We start from the raw sequence: 19,992 nt of genomic DNA on the forward strand, positions 1-19,992 counted from the left end.
TCCCTTATTATCACATCTCTGATTACATGACACTGGCGTTAATAATTTGTCTCATGATCTAGAGGGCTGTGTGACGTGAAGCGATATTCCTCTTGGTCTGGCTTTATAGCTTGCCATGCTAGCTAGCTTCGCTCCAGTTAATAGCTTAGTACAATTACTGGATGCCTTGAGCCGGATATAGTCATCTGTAGAATCTCATAGCTGATGTTATTAATTTGATTAATACGCATCGGTCCAAATTAGTTGGAACCCGTCTCACATAACTGTCAACAACTATTACACGCACTCGCATCACCATCACCCACCCATCAGAGATCAACAGGCGATGATACACGTCCACAGTGGTCTGCCATCCCACCCAAACCCAGGCCCTCGCTGATTCTCTTGTTGAGTAGTTCAATGCCCTTGTCTTGGATATCAGGGTCATTAACGGCATCCCAGGGAATCATGCCCGTGTGTTTACGCAACTCACGGTCCAGAAGATACAATCCAAGGCCAGGCTGCTTGGATACCCTAGCTACCTGTTGGATCAGATCAGCCAAATTTTTAATGTGCTTGGAGTGTTTGCGCAGGAAGCGTCTCTGGATGGCGTCCGAGAGAGCGGTTTCTCCGGTCTTCTGTGCCAGCGAGCACAATCGCTCCAGATCCTCCAGGAGCTTCTTCTCGACGGTGAATGCTTCCTGGCAAGGGTGTAAGGGCTCGACGGGGTTATCTGGCCATTCGACCTGAGGTGCTTCTATAGCCGTTGGCTTCGATCGACCGCCACGAGTAACCAGGTACTTTTCCATCCAGTGCATGTCGTGCATACATTCCATGGCACTTCTTTCCCACAGCCTGCAGAATGATTTAGCAGAGTATTTTCGAATGGATACTGGTCTCAAAATACATTGCAAATCCATGAAGGGCAATGTTGGCCCGGGAACAGTCTGCTGCGAGCTTGCGGTAGAAGATCCAGCTTGTCAATTCCTGGTGGATGTGGCCTCTCACAGACTATTTTTCATTTTAATATTATTCTCTCGCTAGATGCAAAAGTCGAAACATGATTCCTACCTCTTCGGCCTCTTTAGTCAAGGTACCTGGCCGCACCCAGGTATCAAGATTATGGCTGGAGATCTCAGCCACGACGCTTCTGGCATATTCGGAGCTAGACATTTTGAGGAAATAATTTTGGTGCTTCCTGTGTACGGTTGAATTTGATACTGGGATTGAATGAAATTAGGGGTGCAGCTTGATCTATTCGGAGGATACCTTAGTGTATATATAGTCGCCTCGGTGGTTTACCTCCGGTTCATCATTATGACATTACCCTCACGTATTGCTTGATAGTGAAAGAGGGCAGCAGAAAAATGGGAAATGACGATATGATGTCTACATTCTGAAGTATGCCTAGTAGGTGGTATACTTACAAAGATTTCTGTATAGTGTGGTTGTTCTCCTTCATTTTCACTATTTGACGACATGTTTGAAACACTCACTAATGATTTGATCATGATGGAATCAAGCAGCTTGCAATGGGTTTTTAATTAATTCTAGTAGTACTTGCTATAAAGCTAATATATTGCATACTATACATGCTCTTTTATCATCATATATCGAATGCACGTATTTTTACCCATGCATAATGCCTCGTAGAATAGCAAAACCCCATGGGTCTGCTTTTTAAGCCCAGAATATAATACACATTATAGTATTACGTACCAACCCTTTTTCTTCTATGTATCAATATCGAAATATCGCTGTCAAGCTGCATGTATTCTTGTTGAGGACTTCATTGGTGCCTGAAAAAGAGGGCATAAGTGACATCATCATGCAAACAGACCAAACAGACGGCGAGAAATGGCTGCGTCCGTAAACATTCTTCAATTTGAAGCCATTCATCGAGCAGAAGTCCAAGGGAAGAAAATAAAAAATGCTCTACAACGCCCTCATCCGTACTCATCACATCACATCTCGCAAAAAGGTCTCTGCCCTCAAACGAGCAGCTGATATCCACAAATGCTTTGTGCTTCTACGCTCCGGTGGCTGTCCGGGTATCATGTATGTGGAGGGACAGGACAAAGAGGCTGTCGAGTCTTGGGTGAGTGTGGTGCGAAATCTGCGATATAAAGATTTTCAGCTCGTGACTCGTCCGGGTATGTTGATGGATGAAAACCAAGACTGCAAGGTTGATCCAAATGAACGGTCTCGGCCAACGGCCTTCATAGAGGGAACTCAGGCCGGGATTTCAGAGGTGGAAAGTGTGAAGGAGTTTGGGAACTTAATGGAGCAACGCGGTGTCTGGCAGTGGTGGAGAAAGGGGATGGGCTATATGAAATAGCGATTTTGTTGAGATTGGGCTTTTCATCGCATCACCTGGACAGGCCCATTAGCGATTCTGATGGCCAACTACATTCGTGAAGGTCGTGATGACAACCTCCACGAAGCCATTGCTATCTCTCAAAATTCGACCAACGTTTCAATGTGACCACTTAGGATCAATTTCCAGACCGCTGAGAGAAAACTGCAATGATCGTCGAAAATCAAGGTTTTCAGGACGCTTTCGTGAGGGTCAGCGATTGGATCTAATCCCGAGGACATCGGGATAACAGTATACTCAATACACGATAACACCCACGATGCTGGAATGGAACCAAGAGGCTTTCCAGCTGGGAGCTTCTTGTCCCTTCCGGGTGGCTCTCAAAAAACAATTTTCTATTATACACAAGAATTACATTTTTGAGCCTTTGCTACTGAACTTCGATCTTTACTCGACATTTCTGGATCATTATTCCCACGAGAAACCCGTTACAGGATTACAGCCTGGTAATTTTGGAACAGGCCCATGCTGCCCCAACTCCTCTTCCGGAACAGATATTTTCAGAGGCTGGTGTAAAGGAGTCAGAGACCTGCGCTGGCCTTTCATAATCGAACACCCCGGATCATGCAGACCCTTCGAACCAGTACATGTTTCTAAAGCATACTGCAGGGAACTCTGGTCTGTCCACCCATTGATGAAGTCCCCATGAAGTCCATACCCGGTCCGGTCGCCCATCGCATATACCCAATTCTCGTAATCTGGGAAAGGCTTTGTGTTGAAGAAGAACTCATAGAAAATCGAGATAATTGCTACCGGGTGAGACTCTGGACATATACCCTTGTTATAATCCCCAAAGCCAGGATAAGCCATCTGATGAAGAATTAGCACATAGAATCAGGCGTGACGTAACTTTTGCATGGCACAATGCGAAAATACTCACGTGGCTTTTATGGTCAGGGCTGTCAAGATTATTCCCGTCCCAGCAAGAAGGAAAAAACACTTGGGACCTCAGCAGAGAACAGGGCTGCCGGGGAAGATGCTTTGTTTCGTGCGAAATTCCATCTGGCATAATACACATGTGGGACACAGCGCGTTGCGCAAAGTTGGAGTCATTATAAGCACTGGGGAAATTCCCCTCGATCAGTACCTACCGACAAAGGCTCGATTTACCATTTCTTACCGAAGGAAAAGATCACCAGCTACCATACGCAGCCCAGCCGGAGGAGCGAGTGGTAACTGACCCTGATCGCAGGCAGTAGCATTTTCGGTATAGTCACATGCTCTATTGAAGTAGTAAATGGCCTGCTCGACTTATCAGTCCTCGCATCCTAGCAGTGTATTTCACCATGTCACTTACACTATTTTGGAACTCCACAAGCTCAAACGACCCATTTTTCATTTGATGATATAACTGAGGGATCCAGTAATTGCTCTTGTCGATTTCAGGGCCGCACGTTGTGTCACTGGCATTTTTGGCTGTGTCATCGTACATGGTCCTTTGGAATGCTGTGCCCCCAACAACCACATGTGTATGGGAAGAGGCCACCCCTGGAGAAATAATAGGATCAGACCTTTGTATTGTCAGCGGGGCACAACTGAAAGTGAACTCATCAGTTGTGATGTTGAAGTTGCTGCTTGATGCCCAAGATATGGACGCCAGCAGAAAGACTGCAACGCTATATCGATCAGATGACATGGTATCGGTGAATTTGTGCCAAAGTGTCTGGTAAATGATTAATGAAGAAGGCGCTGGTTAAAGTCCAAAAAGAGGGTCTCCTTATTATATATTAATCCTGCGGTATGTTGATGAAATACCAGAGCAGGAAAGATAAACACTAACACATACACTATTTGTGTCCCCACTATGGTACAAGCAGCATGTCAAAATAACAAAAAAACTGAATCTTATCAGCCTAGACATAGGCTTGTGCCGTCTGTTTCATTTACCTCGGAAGTATTTTTTCGTTCAAATGATTATTTGTGAGACTGTGATTGCCTATATGACCCTGCAATTTCTTGGGTGTACTAATAAATATCAGCATTCAATCACGCGAGATACTTGGAAACTATCTGACTGGGGTATTATAATGCCGTTTTGTTGTCCTACTATACAGTGATTGCAAATTTATACTATACAGAAATATGCCTAAAATCGATCTGAAAATTCAAGAAAACACCATTCTATATGCCGTTTCAAACCCCACTTATGTACCCAAAACTCCACATAAAGCTTCATGAATAGATGAAGCACCTATTCAAGTGGTTCTCTTGGAGGCCACTCGGGCGCAGTAAAGCTGAGAAGCTTGCAAACGTCCTAGGATTAAATGTCAGTCACGTTCATGTCTAATAGAGGTGGTATGTTCAAACCTTTCTCCTTCGGCGAAAGTCATCGTAGAGATTCTTCCACACTTCCCGATCACGGCATCCACTTTCCCCCGGTTTCCCAGGGTTATGTTTACACTTGGGCAGCATCTCAACCAGCAAATCATGAGGCCACATGATCCAAGGCTTCGGTAGTGGCCAGTCAGAGAAATGCACAAGCTTGGCCTCACGCATGACTTTGTCAGGATCCCAGATTTCGTAGTCATTTCCTAAAAATTTGGTGTGATCCTGAGCCCGAAATTCCCCTGTTACCAATCCGTATTGGCGATGGGGAATAACCGTGGCAGAATCCGCATAGCGGTCATTCATAAGTTCCATGTCATATTTATGTGTGGAAGATGCGTTGATATCAACTTGGCCAAACATGGCTGGCTTTGCAGCTTCCATGAGAGCATAATATTCATGATACGAAGGCTCAAGCACTATTATGAGGGACGAAAGTTGTTTCGTGTCCGGAAGCTCCCAGTATGCCCGCGGCATTGCGACCTGGTTATGAGGAAGGAAGAACAGTTCATCCATATTTTGCAGAACGCTGACGTCGGAGTCGAGATGAATGATCCTTTCATATTCCGTTTCGCCAAAAGCAAGAAGTTTCGAGATACTGGTATCCCATGACTCGGTAGCCCCTGTACCAATTTCAATTAAATTAGTTCTCTGATCTCATCGTCACAATATTGGGATGTTATATTTCTTCCACATACCCGAACCCCCCTTAATCATCTGCACATCAATGGGTATAAGTAGAGCCTTGTATTTCTCCCTAGCCATCACCAGTAATTGGCTACTCCTATCACCCGCGCTCGAGACCTCTGTATCCCATGACTCTGGGTAGAAAAGGATCCGGTCCGCTCGACTACCTAGTCGATCCAAAGCTTCCAGGACCATAACAGCGTTACAAAGATAAGATTCCGAAGTTGCATACTGGCTATAGGCGTAACGGGACCAATCAACCAAGTCGTACCGAATGTGGGGCAATGGTGGTGGCTTTGGACGTTCGCGTCTGGAATAAAGGATTAGAAGAACTAGGATAGCAAAAACTACCCAAGTTCGAATGCGTCTTAGTTGGTTTTTGGCTATCGCCAGGCAAGGTTCATCGGGGATGTCGAAGAAGTCCTCTTCGGAAGAAACTGAGCCCCTGCGGCCAAGGATTGGTGACTTCTTGATTCCCATTATTTCTTAGATTCAGACGGTAGTTAGTTCCATCTTCAATTTTCCTTCGATTTTGAAATGAAATGATTTGATTAGTGACGCCGCGTGTACGTTGTCGACGTCGCCGACCTGCGGGATCTCGAACTCTCGATCGAGACGCATACACGTGATCATAACGTCATGGGGGCAATACCAACAGAACAATAACCTCTCCTCACGTCTATCTGAATCACTGTGGCTCGGTGCTATCTATAATTCCATGGCCGTATTGCTGGTATTACCAGCCATGTGCTGTTACGATATCAATGGCCAGAAATGGGAGACCTACTGGATATTCTTACCGTCTCAAAAGGGGGAGGAGGGGGTACCGGTTTTTATTTGCCCACTGGGTTATATGAAGAATAAGGTCGAAGTTTTCCACTATTTACTAAGTAAAAAACCTCAATATTCAATGTCCCTATCGTTTTTTCTTTGTCCCTGCTCGCTGAATGTCCTGGCATAATCTAGGCATTCGATGAAGATATCGGACAGTTTCTGTCGTCGACCTTGAGAACAATGTCTGTATTGACAATAGCTACCGCTATCGTGGTAGCCTTTATGAGCGATGTCAGTTGTGTTCTGGTGATTACCGTGACGGTGAGTTTGCATCTCTGTATCGCTGTGTTCACTGGCATTTGATCGGGGCCAGTAGCTGAAGCTTCGGCTTTGGCCATGGTGGTCGATAAAAGTCCATAAAAGAGTCCAATGGCTGCAGGGCAGGAAGCGAGAATTATACTGCAGTTCTCGATTCTGGACACAAGGTAAGCTGTGGTGAGCACTTCTGGCTATATAGTAAAATTTTTATGATTGCTTACTTTGCCCAGAGAATGAAATTGACAGTTTTAACTAACCCCGGGGTTCTGTAAGAGGCATCGAGCACCAGAGGTGACTTTTGAAGAGTATCACGCCTTGTGGGTATTTCTGGAAGCAATGCCGTAGACGTGATACGGTCCATTGTTTGATTTGGATTTTGGGGTCAAGTCAGCAGCAGGACAAAGATGGCCAATCAATGTGAAAGAGCATTGTTTGATGTAGGACTCAGCAAGTTACCTTCCTAGTTTGCAACTCAAATACTTCAGAAACTATATGCAATTTTCAATCATAGCATGCGGCCCGAGAAACATGAGGCGCAGAAACTCCCTCTACAAGGGGTGCCAACGTGGTACATTTTCAAGGATGATCAGAACCTCAATAATCACGCAAAAGGCATAATGGGGTATTTTGGGGAATTTTATGCTGTCAATCGACGGTGATTAGGTCTGTAAATCAGCTTAGCTATCACCATGAGCTATTGCTTGAGAAGTCGCTTTGATCTATGAATAAATCTGATTGATGGGTGTGGGGTGGATGAAGATCATACCCTGCCATCAGGTAAACGACCAGCTTGATAAAACACCATTGTAACCATACAAAAGCTAGAGAGCCAACATTGATATGTGTTTTGAATACGTGCTATTTTGGCCAAGGTTGCATGTAACACAGCATCTAGTCTTGTCGATCGAACTCTAGGCCCGTATCACAGACGATATGATGGTGTGATGGAGGTGGGAAAGTCCCATGACTAAATCTCAAGCCTTTGGCCATATTGCAATCCGCAGGAGAGATTTTAGTCATTGTGATTTCATAAATGTATGGCTGTATAGCATGGTCTCTTCTGTGCTTCAAGTCTTTTGTAGCAAAGGCCAATGTTGTGGAAATCCATCTCGCCAGCTTGGCTGCGAATATTGGCACATTGCCTAATAGGCACAATTATAATGATCTTACCATAAGAGTAAAGTCATAGTCTCTGAGGTATTTGAATAATTAAACTCGTTCTCATTGACTGCATGGCCAGCGGCAAGTAAACTGATATATTGATAACAGTGAATAGTGGATTACAAATACCCAACAGATACCGCTTATAGTTGTATGATCTATCTTTCTGCCTTCCTCATTTCGATCAAACATTCTCCTTTAGCCGGATAAGCCTCAAAGGTAACCTCGAGACCACATATAGCGGCCATCTTCTTCCACTCGGAGAGGCTGCGCTCGCGAGCAGCAAAAAGGGCAATCATCGCTGCATGCGGACCTGCGTGGCTTACACTCTTCACAGCTTCGAGTATAATCAATCGGGAATGTGCAGCCATCGCCTTTGCAACCTTTTGTAGCAGTTTGATGGCCTCCAGATCCGGTAGGTTGTGCAAGACACGCTGCAGCCAATAAACCCGGGCTCCCCGGATTGGCTGTTCGCTGTGTTCTTTGAAATTCCACTCCATTAAGGTTATTCCAGGGATTTCACCAATATCTGGGTTGAATTCCTGAACCACAAGGTTTTCTGGGCCTAGTTCTGGATAAATTTCTTTCACTTCCAGAAGTAACTCTCCACGGCCACCGCCGATGTCCACCATGGCAACCGAATCTTCATTAGCGGCAATTGCAGGACTCAAGTCGTATCCAAATCCCTGTAGACGATCCGGCATTTTCTGTGTTTTGGAAAATTTGCCTGTCATAAACTGATTGAAACTATCCATCCGGCCCTCGTGGGCCATGATAGAGTATGTATGCAACTTGGAGAGTTCCTCATATCCCATTAGCTTATAGGCATACTGCACTGGGCCATCTGCCTCGCGCATGGGCCATTCAAAATTAGTAGCCTTCAATTTTCGCATCAAGAATGCGCCAGCAAACAATACTTCGGTCGTGCTGGAGACTTTATTAGCACACATAACTTTCAAGGAAGATTTGACTAACAAATGAAGCGCTCCCTGCTGTGAGGATGGCAATTTTACCATATGTTCGGTAATAGAGTTAGGGCTGAAAATATTCTCGCTTTCCTGGTCGACTAGGCCCAGGCCTGCCATGATATAAAGTGTATCCGCTAGTAGGTAATTAGATGTTGTCTCAGCACTTGAAGAGCAAAAACGACAAACCTGCCAAAGTTTCACCTTTTTCCAGTCAGCTTAGTCTGTAGCCGGTGTATATGTTTTCAAGTTTTTACATACTAAGTCCTGGCTCATCCTTCGATCTCTCATGGATCCGATCATTGCAGACCTTTGTCACCTCTTCCACTGCCGTAGACTTTCCAAGATGCACCAGAATGGCAAAAAGGTCAAAATGAATGGCTACAGGAACAAATCCCAGTGATGCAGACTATTATGTGACGGGTGAACTTCTGGAACATCTGACAGGATAGTCATTTACTTACAGAAGAGACAGTAGCTGCCACAGCAGCACCGGGTAGGACTGGAGAAGACATTTTGCTGAGCGATTTTGAACGAGTATTCTGTAGACGAGACTTCTTGTTCCAAAAGCATGCAGCCTAGAGGCAATACTTGGCTATTTATCTCGATGCTCAGCTCAGAATAAGCCTGATATCATGGCAGCTTCCTTTTTGGTTGGGTGTGACCCCTTTCTACACTGGAGGTGATGGAAATGTGATCCAGCCAGTTCATCTCACCAGTTTGATGCAGGCTGCTTTGGGCAGAGTAGGACAGCAGTTTCCATGACGCCTCGGGATACATATTCTGCCACGTAATTCAAGTTTGCATGCGTAGAATCATAGACAAAGACTGGGTAGCTTGCTGGTCTGGACTGAGTTGGGTGCATTTGATCATCAGCCACTTGATCTGAGTTCAATAGCAAGCGCCAATGCAGCATGTTGTCTGGTTTCATATGATAAGATTTGGTACTGCAAGATTATCACAGTGAGTGATGGGGTCAGTCAAAGTGAGGATAAACAAGCAGACTGAGGGAAAGAGGAGGTTGAGGGACAGGGAGAGGTGGATGTCATGAGGGGTGATGAGTTCAGAAGAAGCTAGATTGGATGCAGGAAAGAGTAACACAATCACCGCAATGACTACAACTACAGTCGATCACCAGGGTTTAGGATACTATTCGAAATCCTCGGTCATTAGTGTCTTTTATCAGAGCCAAGTTGTTACACGAGTCCTTATCCGGATTCATGTGGATACGCAATGAAAAGATACAACTTGCAATGGCCCCCAGGAGATAGAGGAAGAACCAGGCCTGTTTGCAACTCAACAAAGTTGTACGACAGGCTCGGGCCTAGAAATTGGGCGTCCCCGAAGATAAAGCCTTCTATTTCTGTCTCTTATGTCGAACAACATCCTTGCAAATGAATACAATTGCTAATAGATATCACAGTGTAATGACCTGGGGGGAAGGACATCCTGATTGTCCCACTGGCTTTCGAGGGGAACGTCAGCATGAGCATCTAGCGGCAGCTGTGAGCTACTCCTTCAGGAATTCGGTGGGATGTTTGACGCCCCCTCTTCTAGATAGGGCTTATAGTTGGGATAGAATTGTCAGACCGCGCATGCCGAGCTTGGCTGTTTTTAGCAGCTTATCTCTTCCCTCGTCTAGAAAGGGTCGTAAGATACCTAGTTCATAGTGATTAGGGGCAGTTCTATAACAACAACTTCCACTAAATATTCTGGCTAGACTGGTCTCCAATGATTGAGATGTTACAGACCTACTTACTGTGCTTGGGTCTAACTGTCTCCGCAGAGGCAAGTAACTAGCCCATTGGTAAGTTCTGTATCCAGTCAAATAACACACTGGATTAAGTTCCCATCTGACACTTGAGATCGGGACAATGGCAATAGATCTCTTACTCCATGGCCTCGATGGAATATGAAAAGATATGAATGCTGTATTCTAACGGGCATTTCTAGTAAACCATGCGAAATAGAAAGCCGACTGATGATCTAAATCCACCCCATTAATATCTATATAAGATTCCCAAGATGTCATGTCATGCAATGATATCCTATTTGATCAGTATAATAATTGTGTTGATCTCATGGGTTGGCATTGTTTATTCCACCTGCCGCCTCATCGGCCTGGATCAATCCAGTAAATGCTCCTTAACTCTGTCCTGTAAATATATGCACTAAATGATGTGCTGGTATCACTATTCTATTCATTTCATTTTGTTTTAGGGTCGGTTGGGCAGCTCTGATCATCCACTTCGTGGTATTTAGGATGGGTGAGAGCTTGATGCAGAAGTTTTGGGTGAAAGACTAGGTTCGAGCACCAGTTCCATATAGTATGTCTTGTCTGCGTCGATTTATTCTCATCCGGACTGACCAGGAGGCCATTGAGTCAGGTGACCTCTAACACAATCAAGACATCGTACCACCTCCATCCCCATATCGGTTACCCCTTCTACCGCACAAGAAGAGCATATTTTCCGAGGCTGTCTGAGTCCGGTCTCATTGCCATCGATACCTTCCTGCAGCCTGTCTGATCCGTCCCTAAAAAGATTGTTTGCAAACAAATCTATGGACCCGCAGCAATCGACCGCGTCACATTGTCGGAGACAAATGTAGCAAGCTCGCTGGCCACACAGATCGCAGTCAGCATAGGCGTCGAGTAATTCTCTTGTTGTGGGTCGTCGATGGCAAATGTGACATGGACGGAGGGACGAAGCGGATGTACAAGGGTTCGGGTTTTGTTGATGCGGGTGGGAGGGGATAAGAGTCTTGGGAGAAATAGGCGGGGAGGCAGTATTCGACGCCGAGGAAAGACAGATGTTCGATGATAGAAGCTTCTGTGCCGTATTGATATGTGGGGCAGCTCGTAAACCGTCTGGCCAGGTTTGTTGGTGCTGAAGGTATGGTTGTTGGAGAACGCGTCGTTTCCGGGGAAGGCAACGATGGCGATAGGTAAATTCTCCATTTTCACTGGGAATCTCTGAGCAGTCTAATCGAAACGAAGGACCCGGGCTATGGAGCGATGATGGCATAAAAATGGTCCTGTAATCAATTGCATGATATCATCAGCGAAGTTCTTCCAGAAATTTCTCATCCTTCGAAAGGATAGAGGTGAGACTGAGGGCTTACGGATGACCCAAATTAACGACTTCATCCTGCATTGGATCCCTCTTTCGCTTCTTTAAGCTGGCAGCAGAAAAAGGGTCTGTTTGCTCAGACGAGATGCCCGGCATGGTGGATGGAACGGTGGTTGTAAAGCAGTCAGACACATTCATGGGCGGATAACGGTCGGAGATGAGGAGAAAGGGGTTTGGGTGATATCGAGAAAAAGATAGAAGATATGGACAGTGTAATATGAAGGGGAAATAGGAGGAAGAAGATTTCGCTTCTCTCAAAAAAACAACACCTTCAACCACCCAAGCGCTTTGTAGGAGAAAGAAAGAAAGGTCGTTGTAGCTGGGACCTGAAACTCAGAAAGAACCAGGTACTAGGTAGCCTTGACAGCTAAAAAGCATGAGCGCCAATCAGAGATCACTCACATTACCAGGGCCCATGCCTCTAATCTTTTTTGGGCGTTAGTAACCCCTTGGCAGGCTGACGATTGTTTGTCTTGTTGTCACGGGTACTTTGCCCCTCGGCCAAGATGCCGGCTAATTGGAGGTACTGGTACTCCGTACATCCCTTGATGCTAGGTACCTAGCCATGCCGGAGCAGTTAAGGACTGAGTTGGACAGCTAATTAAGTATCAACATATTACACATGTCTCCATGCAAATGCTATCATAGTATCACTTCTCACACATTTTTATCAAGGGAGATAGATTGTATTATACATACAGGGGTACTAGGTAGTCTTTGAATATATACATATACAGCGATGTTTTGGTCCTGGTAGAAACATGCTCTAACAAACTCCATCAAGTCGGGACTGAATCGTTTTTTCATCAAATTTCCCATTTTCACCATCGTAGTTCCGGAGAACTTCAAGTGCCATTAGTCGGCGAGGAGCTTTGCGTCCCGTCATCAGCTCAAATTGTGCGAATCCCTGTTCCAAGAAGTTGTCTAATCCGTCCACCAAAACCCATGGCTGCTCTGTCTCAGAACGAAGGCGGCGCATCTGTTGCAGCAACGGTGTGTCTAGAGGTTTATAAGGAAACTATATCCCAACACAGTTAGTCGACAAATCAACCCCCAAAGGATGCAAATAGCTTACCTCAAGAACCAGTCCGCCAGTTGAACTGCCCAGCCACTGCGTAGGCATCTCAAAATTGGCCGGGGGTTCGTCCCTATCCGGATCTGCTGGTACGCAGGATGCTATTAGAGTTGGAGGTGAAGCATCCGATGGCCAGTCATCTTCCAATGATTGTAAAACCCGCACAACTTCCGCCGAGTCTGCCTGAGACGAGGCCCAGGAGTTGAAATGTTGAGATACACTCTCTGCCCGCGACAGAGTCCGGTTGTAGATGAAGATTTTGCGGCATCCCAGTCGGAGCATGGCATAAATAGCGGCCCGCGCCATGCCACCTGCCCCAATAACCAATCCGGTCGTTTTGAGTGGATTGATAGCATTGCGAGGAGAGAGATTGCGACTGATACAGGTCATGATCCCCACCCAGTCCGTATTCTCCCCATACCAGCCTAGCACAGGCCCTGCCTGATTGCGACGGCTGGCCTGTTCTTGTAGAGGAAACATAATTCCATCAGCCTGGGAGCGTAGTGGCATAATTGTGTTTATTGCTCCAATCGCTTCGACGTGGCGGCTCTTCGCAGCTAGCTTCTGGAAAACTTGCACCCGCCATGGTTGAATAACACTGGCCCCTCCAAAGTTTGGCTCCCGGCCCAGCCGGTCCAATACTGTCAGGGAAGGCGATTCCGGAATGCTGTAAGTGTGGCTCATACCGCAATGCCGGAAGGCGGCATTGTGCATGACTGGTGATAGACTATAAGATACGTCCGCCCCAAGGATATAGAATTGAAGCGGGTCAAGCATGTAACTCTGAAACAAGGCCTGCACCGCGTCTCGCGAAGTTATTTGGGGATCTCTTTCATTTTCGATTGAGCGGTTGATGGCCGGGTGTGTGACAGACGTGAGTATAGAGTTGAAAACCTGAGAGGTGCGCCCAAGACGGCCGATATTGTAGGCAATTAGATGTGGGCGTGTTCCTGGTAAGGACTGGATCTTATTTGTAAATTTGACGACGGCCGCATTATCTTCACGTTCCGTTGCCAAACGGAGGATGCGAACCAGTTGACAACCGAGATTTTCAGCTTCGAGATAAAGTGAAAAACATTCCTCGTCATCCCATGATATTCCAGAAGGCGGCTCGAACACATAATGGCCGATTATCTTTGTCATACCCCTGTTGCGGATGATCTGGCCTAACATGTCCTGGTCCTGGCCTAGATCCACGGATAGGTATTCCACGGCCAACCGTCGACCGTGCTCTAGTATTTCAAAATATCGTTGGCGCATCTGAGAAGACGAGAAATCTCCAGCACCGATACCAGAAACTGAGGTGTCGACGGAAAAGATAATGGGGGCGCGAGCATTTCTCCGTAGCAAAGAAACCTGCTTGCTCACAGTGCTCGCCATGTTTGAATCCCAGCGATCTATGCATAGCTCAATGGCATCTCCTCCCGATTCAAGCTCAGTGAAAGTTATAGCTTCCTCGATGAGGTCGGAGAAACGAACGAATATCGCATGAGTAAAGGACCGAAGCTCCGGGGGCGTTTCTAGCAGGACAAATGGCGAATCGTAACCGGGGTGATCCACCTCAACGCCTGTCACGAAGTGGATAAAGCGGGTAAAATCTTCCTTTGCCTCCTTTAATTTGAACGAATAGTCGGCAGAGCGTCTGTCTGGGGGTTCTTCGCCTGACTGGGCAGATACGCTGGAGCGATCTTCAATATTGTAAAACTCAAAATTCGAGCATGTTCGATGCAAGGGATCGCCTTCACGTAGCAAGCGAACGGACTGGTCCTCCAAGCCCAGTAAGGACTGGATGCGGTCTATATCGCGAATTAGGTAAACAACAGGATTGGTCTGGGAATAGAGACGCAAGTGTTCCTGAACAGGCCGGGTGAGACTACCCAGGCCACATTCAATGACACAGCTAGAGCGATTATTGTCGAGCATCATCTTCAGGATCTCGATATCGCGACGCTGGAACTCATGGCTACCGAAGCGCTTGAGATACTCATGACGGGTGAGTCCAGTGATCTTTTTAAAATAGTGGTCCTCGGTGATAAAACGTCGTTTCAGGGCCGTAGCTGCAACAAATCCCAAGGAGCGCTTCCCACAGCCACGGATACCGACCAGCACCAGTGAGGCATCCGGGGCGATATTTCGGCGATCATAGGTGCCGAGAGGATGATGCATAATGACCGGACTGAATCGATCGATTGATGGGTGATAAATAGATGGGCCAAATAAGTCAGAAAGTTAGGTATATTCAATTCTTCCGCAGCTAGCCATTCAAGAGCGCCATATTACCGTTGCTGATTGAAAAGTAGGGAGTGTCTTGTGTCCAATGTAGCGGCGAGAAATCGATCGTCCAGTGTGCGTGGGGGGTTTGGAGATGCGGAGATGGCACTTCCCAGCTTGCATGCTGCGAAGACTGGTCTTCTGGAGGATTCAGCCACAGGAATGGCAAAAGAAAGGTAAATCAGGAATTGGTATGGGATGACCGCAACCAAGACACACAAAGAGCAATAAGCACCACTGAGTGTGACCAAGTGATGATTCTTCTTCCTTTCGGTTGCGGGCATCTCAACTGCCGTTGCTCAAAGCCCTTCCCCAGATGGAGAAATTGCCGCTATTCACCGCCTGCCGCCGATAGCGGCCGGTAAAGGGTTTAACCGCAGTGATTTCTGACCGAATGACATTTCTGTCAAGGCGTCAAAAAATCTATAATAAATATCCAAGTTTAATGGAATGATGATTGGGAGTTGAATTGAAAATGAACTGGTAGACGGACAGAAAGTACCTTCTGGGAAGATTTGCTAGTTTACATAGATATCAGACTACAATGAATATCTACCAGGCTTCAAGTATAGATCCGCGGCTCACAACATGCCATCGATTCTAGTATTCTGTGGCAATAATAGAAAGGATGAGAATATAACCATGTACGCTAGAGAGTTAAGATTAGAGTCCCTTGCTAGTACTGTTTATTGAAGCATTTCGTATGGAGAATACAGAAGCCAATGCAACCCTGATCGGGATGCCGTTGGAACAAGCACTCAGCCCCGATGGAGCGTTCTTTTTTTATTTCTAGAAAGGCTTAAATCATGGGACCGTATTAATAGATCAGTCACTACTGCTTGCGATCTTTGCCTGATGATTTGATCCTCAATCGGAGATGGATACTGAATGTGGTCGCGATTCTTCGCCCGTGGGGCAGTTGATAATCTCCACATTTTCCATCAAGGCAAATACTTAGTTGGAACAAAGCACCGAAATTCAGCAGTAACCCAGCAGGTTGCCATTGGTAAGTGCTGATTGGATTGTGAAAGGAGTATCAGCTGGGATATGGATGCAATTTCCTGGGCAAATGGAGTCGGGACGTCGGGTTCTTCCAGGTACTCCTAGTACTACTACTAGCATATGGAGTACTCCGTATCTACGGGGCTAATGGCAGGGAAGAACCGGCTACGGAAAAAACCGTCCGTCTTTCGACTCTTTAAGTCCGTCTCCAACCAGCTCAGGATAAAGCCAACCTGAGTTCATACCAATGGAAGGTTGTCTGAATGAATGACTAAAGAATAGTCTTCAGTGTCCCATACACCTCCTTATCAGACATACTAAACATCCATGCATCCTGTAGCAAAGCACATTGTGGGGTGTCGTGGGGTGCTGAATGTGGGGAAATCCGTCGGAACTGTCTCTCTGTCTCTCTCCATCGAACCACTTCCCGACTTTCGCCCCGATGTTTTAGGCTTGAAGCCGTGCATCTTTGCCTCGGGATGCTTCTGCCCGCGTCCTCCGTTCGATCTGGCCTCGCTTAAAAAAAAAAAAAATTATAATCTGGAAAAAGCCGATTTACAGAAGGAAAGTAATAATAATAAAGAAGAAAGGAAGAGAGAAAAAAAGGACCCTGTAGTGGCTGTGTCAATCCAATTTGGGAAATCCTATCTCTCTCTCTCTCTCAACCTTGCGCAATTCTTCCCTTTCTGACCTTCCGGTTGCGCCTTTTTTTTTTTTTTAATGCCGTGGAAATCATGCGGTTTTGAGACTCTTCGCGACATCATTTGACTTTACACTCTAGTTGCAACTGTTTCTTCTCTCTCTTCCCCCCTCTTTTTATTTTATTTTATTTTATTTTATTTTATTTTATTTTATTTTACTTTACTTTACTTTACTTTATTTTATTTTATCTTTTTAAGTCGGCTTCTCTCAAGTTGATTAATATCGCTGGTCTGCTGATCGTCTTCCCTCGATCTCCTTGCTACATGACATGCCCTCTCCGCCCTAACTGACCCTCCTCCATGGACGAGGGTTCCGATCCAAAAGCCCCTCGACGCAAGAGGGTTTCCAGAGCCTGTGATAGGTGTCGAAGCAAGAAAGTTAGTTGATTCCTTTTTCTTTATCTTTTTCTTTTTCTTTTTATTATTATTCTGTTTATCTCTTAAGACACTTTCGAAGAGAGATGGAGAGAGAGTGGCCAGTTCTCTCGTTCAACAACCTGCCGGGAGCTCTCCGTCTAATGCTGACATCCAAAATTGCTGTGTCTTAAGGATAAATGCGATGGCCTTCGTCCCGCTTGCTCCGCCTGCCAGGCTTCGGGCCAGACTTGTTCATACGATCCTCATGCAAAGAAGCGCGGATTGCCCGAAGGTTATGTTCGCGGTCTAGAGAAGCTCTGGGCTTTGTCTCTCTGCAACATCGATGGTTTTGAGGATACCATGCTGGGCCTTCTAGGCGTCACCGCTGAATCGACTAGTCGGAGGAACAAGTTGATGTCGCTGTGGACAGACGATGGCGCTTCAGAGAGCCTACATGAGTCTTGGAAAACCAGTCGCCTCTATGGCGCGCTCGAGAAAATGCTGTCCAACTCCGATCCGCCATCGTCATCGCAAACTTCGGGCAAACGATCCCGGGAAGAACATGAAGACATCTCTGCTTTAGATGGAGAATGGGGATTCCGCGTTGATCGTACCTCAACTCCTCTTGGGCCTGATGCTCCACGTGTAGTCGAACCTTCTGTCTCTCCTCGTACCAAAAGAGCCCGGCTAGCTTTACCGACCGACAGTCAAGCCGTGTCGCACCCCAATAATCCCCTTAATTCTCTACGACTTCCTCCCCAGACATCGCAGTTGCTAGATGCCTATTTCGCCATCACCCACTCTTGGTTCCCCATTGTGGCGAAACACAACATTCTTCGCGCCTCTTATCTCTACGCCAATGCCCCCCTGTCCGTGGCAAGCGTGTCTCCTGGCTCTGGTGATCATGCTGCACTATGGGCAATACTGAGCTACACCATTTCCCAATCCCAGGGCTACCCACGTGATGGGCCGTCGGGCCTGCTCTCCAAGACCAGGGAGTATTATTCAATTGCGCGGAAACTGATCCCACCAGAGCAGGAGCGGTATGAGCTAGGACACCTACAGTCACTTTTGCTATTGTCATTGGTGAACATTGGTCTGGGAGACTTTACTGCTGCCTGGCTACTGAGCAGCCAAGCCGTGCATATGGCTGTTGCCATGGATCTCAGTACAGTTACCGACACTCGACGATCCGAGGAGTTGAGACAGGGCAAGGCTGTGTTTCTCGGGTGTTTTGTGATCGATTCCCTGCTCTCTTTCCGTCTTTCTCGAAGACCTTGTATGCATCCTCGGGACCTGACGAATGTCACTCTGCTTGAGGAGGACGGCTTGGAGGAGTGGAATTGCTGGGCGGATGTCCTGCCACCTATGGAAGCCACACCAGGCAAAAATCCCCCGCGGCGAGGCCCTTTGCTTGCCCTCAGTTGCTTTAATCGTCTTGTTGAACTGGCCAGCGTGGTAAACAAGATCGCCCGAAACGCGTCGGCTGGGCCCAAAATGCAAGGGTTCTCCCAGCAATTAGTGTTGGAGCTGAAGCAGTGGGATGGCCATCTGCCGCTAGCATGTCGGCTGATTGGGCCTGAAAGTATTTACCCCGAGCGACACTCTGCCTTACTCCCACACCAAACCTACCTTGGCCTAACTTATACTGCCACGCTACTTTGGCTCTACCTACGCATTGCTCCACAGGAAATCGGCTTGCATCATTCGCAACGACCCGCTATTGAAGGTGCAAAGAAACTCCTATACCGGGCGCTCCCAGTGATAACACAGCATCTGGAAAATTTTCAGATGTGTGGTCTTCCTCCGATCTTTGAACTTTCCTTACATACGATCGCTGAACAGGCATTTGTACTGCGGAATAACATTGAATCAGACACCTTTCCCTTTGCACGCTGGACGGAAGCACTTCTACAACGAACATCCGAGCTCAGTCCGGTGTGGCCTGTGTATGGATCATTGACAACGGATATCGAGCGTTGGTATCAGTCCAAGGACTTGCCAGAGACATCATATCTCTCCTTCCAGCAGCCAATGACAGATGGGAACGGGTTTGCGCGTGGGTCGAGTAATGGGTTCCCTAGTGATGCCATGGCAATGTCTACCGCAGGACCCCAGGGGCTGCAAGGCGAAACTCCAATGCACCCACAGGCAAGAAGACATATGCTGGCAAACCCTGCTAATCCAGACTATAGCTCAATTCTGGGTATCAGTATCCCAGTTGATGGACAGTACATGACACCGAAGGACACGGCCATGGAAAATGCGGATTTGTCCATGATGGACGTATCTCTTCAACCACCTATGGATGGAACACCGACATTCATGGACAAATCCACGCCAACTAATAGGCCTAAGGTAGCAGTCCCACCGACCTCACATCCCCAGCCACCAACTCCTGATTCATCTGTTTCAAATACGATGATGTCTGGTACAGGCCCTAATGATCGCTCCATGACCGATAACATGATGCTCAATACCAGTAATCCTGGTGAAAACTCACCAACAGGTGATATCGATACCATCTTCAAGGACCTGGCGTATCTGGATACCACCGAGTGGGCTAACAGCCGCGAGGCGGGCCTGAGGGATTTTGGATTCATAGATGATAACACATTCCAAGCGTTTTGTGATGATCCAGACAGACTAGTGGGGTCTCAGCCACTGGTCCACCCAACATCCATCGCAGACATTTGGCCCCCACCAGGTTTTTTTCCAGAGACATTCCGCGAGCCAACAGAGAATACGATGAGTGGTTGAGCACAACGTGGACATCCACATTTAACGATATCATTCTCCGATTTGTTTCATCATAAGAGTGTGCTACAGCATGGGAACACTACTGGTTCTATCAAAAATCAGAATTATG

General features: G+C 46.7%; 8 protein-coding genes across 8 annotated transcripts; 2 read left to right on the plus strand and 6 right to left on the minus strand.

Annotated features, from left to right (window-relative positions):
* Positions 1–256: 256 nt before the first annotated feature.
* Positions 257–1,550, minus strand: ASPWEDRAFT_733808 (uncharacterized protein). The gene is made up of 3 exons (XM_040839322.1): positions 1,051–1,550; positions 887–990; positions 257–834 (listed from the first exon to the last, which is right to left on the minus strand). The coding sequence occupies exons 1-3, from the start codon at positions 1,150–1,152 to the stop codon at positions 309–311; spliced, it is 732 nt and encodes a 243-aa protein (XP_040683710.1). The 5' UTR covers positions 1,153–1,550; the 3' UTR covers positions 257–308.
* Positions 1,551–1,909: 359 nt separating this feature from the next.
* On the plus strand, positions 1,910–2,317 carry ASPWEDRAFT_122297 (uncharacterized protein; the record flags this gene model as incomplete). The annotated part of the gene is made up of 1 exon (XM_040829144.1): positions 1,910–2,317. The coding sequence occupies one exon, from the start codon at positions 1,910–1,912 to the stop codon at positions 2,315–2,317; it is 408 nt and encodes a 135-aa protein (XP_040683711.1).
* Positions 2,318–2,764: 447 nt separating this feature from the next.
* ASPWEDRAFT_122318 (DUF1996 domain-containing protein) lies at positions 2,765–3,992 on the minus strand (the record flags this gene model as incomplete). Its single annotated transcript, XM_040829149.1, has 4 exons — positions 2,765–3,166; positions 3,237–3,417; positions 3,477–3,598; positions 3,654–3,992. The coding sequence occupies 4 exons, from the start codon at positions 3,990–3,992 to the stop codon at positions 2,765–2,767; spliced, it is 1,044 nt and encodes a 347-aa protein (XP_040683712.1).
* Positions 3,993–4,547: 555 nt separating this feature from the next.
* Positions 4,548–5,848, minus strand: ASPWEDRAFT_122416 (uncharacterized protein; the record flags this gene model as incomplete). Its single annotated transcript, XM_040829158.1, has 3 exons — positions 4,548–4,610; positions 4,664–5,304; positions 5,380–5,848. 3 exons carry the CDS (start codon positions 5,846–5,848, stop codon positions 4,548–4,550), a joined length of 1,173 nt encoding a protein of 390 aa, XP_040683713.1.
* Positions 5,849–7,652: 1,804 nt separating this feature from the next.
* Positions 7,653–9,595, minus strand: ASPWEDRAFT_188429 (putative O-methyltransferase). The gene is made up of 5 exons (XM_040832226.1): positions 9,051–9,595; positions 8,848–8,995; positions 8,776–8,790; positions 8,597–8,723; positions 7,653–8,548 (listed from the first exon to the last, which is right to left on the minus strand). Exons 1-5 carry the CDS (start codon positions 9,099–9,101, stop codon positions 7,780–7,782), a joined length of 1,110 nt encoding a protein of 369 aa, XP_040683714.1. The 5' UTR covers positions 9,102–9,595; the 3' UTR covers positions 7,653–7,779.
* A 1,066-nt stretch (positions 9,596–10,661) lies between these two features.
* On the minus strand, positions 10,662–12,169 carry ASPWEDRAFT_302459 (uncharacterized protein). The gene is made up of 2 exons (XM_040833379.1): positions 11,710–12,169; positions 10,662–11,622 (listed from the first exon to the last, which is right to left on the minus strand). The coding sequence occupies exons 1-2, from the start codon at positions 11,853–11,855 to the stop codon at positions 10,941–10,943; spliced, it is 828 nt and encodes a 275-aa protein (XP_040683715.1). The 5' UTR covers positions 11,856–12,169; the 3' UTR covers positions 10,662–10,940.
* Positions 12,170–12,483: 314 nt separating this feature from the next.
* On the minus strand, positions 12,484–14,958 carry ASPWEDRAFT_177771 (repressor protein; the record flags this gene model as incomplete). Its single annotated transcript, XM_040831714.1, has 2 exons — positions 12,484–12,735; positions 12,793–14,958. The coding sequence occupies 2 exons, from the start codon at positions 14,956–14,958 to the stop codon at positions 12,484–12,486; spliced, it is 2,418 nt and encodes an 805-aa protein (XP_040683716.1).
* Positions 14,959–17,066: 2,108 nt separating this feature from the next.
* On the plus strand, positions 17,067–19,883 carry ASPWEDRAFT_121619 (putative C6 transcription factor; the record flags this gene model as incomplete). The annotated part of the gene is made up of 3 exons (XM_040829096.1): positions 17,067–17,144; positions 17,316–19,174; positions 19,208–19,883. The coding sequence occupies 3 exons, from the start codon at positions 17,067–17,069 to the stop codon at positions 19,881–19,883; spliced, it is 2,613 nt and encodes an 870-aa protein (XP_040683717.1).
* Between the last annotated feature and the right edge of the window lie 109 nt (positions 19,884–19,992).

Source organism: Aspergillus wentii, assembly GCF_001890725.1.
Source record: "Aspergillus wentii DTO 134E9 unplaced genomic scaffold ASPWEscaffold_10, whole genome shotgun sequence".
Classification (NCBI taxonomy): Eukaryota; Fungi; Ascomycota; class Eurotiomycetes; order Eurotiales; family Aspergillaceae; genus Aspergillus; species Aspergillus wentii.

Coding starts and splice junctions, on each gene's coding strand:
- ASPWEDRAFT_188429 (XM_040832226.1), bottom strand. CDS start 9,101: ATGTCTTCTCCAGTCCTACCCGGTGCTGCTGTGGCAGCTACTGTCTCT. Junction 8,996..9,050: donor TGGCAGCTACTGTCTCTTCT/GTAAGTAAATGA, acceptor GTCACATAATAG/TCTGCATCACTGGGATTTGT. Junction 8,549..8,596: donor CAGCAGGGAGCGCTTCATTT/GTTAGTCAAATC, acceptor TAAAGTCTCCAG/CACGACCGAAGTATTGTTTG.
- ASPWEDRAFT_302459 (XM_040833379.1), bottom strand. CDS start 11,855: ATGAATGTGTCTGACTGCTTTACAACCACCGTTCCATCCACCATGCCG. Junction 11,623..11,709: donor GTCGTTAATTTGGGTCATCC/GTAAGCCCTCAG, acceptor AATTGATTACAG/GACCATTTTTATGCCATCAT.
- ASPWEDRAFT_733808 (XM_040839322.1), bottom strand. CDS start 1,152: ATGTCTAGCTCCGAATATGCCAGAAGCGTCGTGGCTGAGATCTCCAGC. Junction 991..1,050: donor TGACTAAAGAGGCCGAAGAG/GTAGGAATCATG, acceptor AATGAAAAATAG/TCTGTGAGAGGCCACATCCA. Junction 835..886: donor GCCCTTCATGGATTTGCAAT/GTATTTTGAGAC, acceptor ATCATTCTGCAG/GCTGTGGGAAAGAAGTGCCA.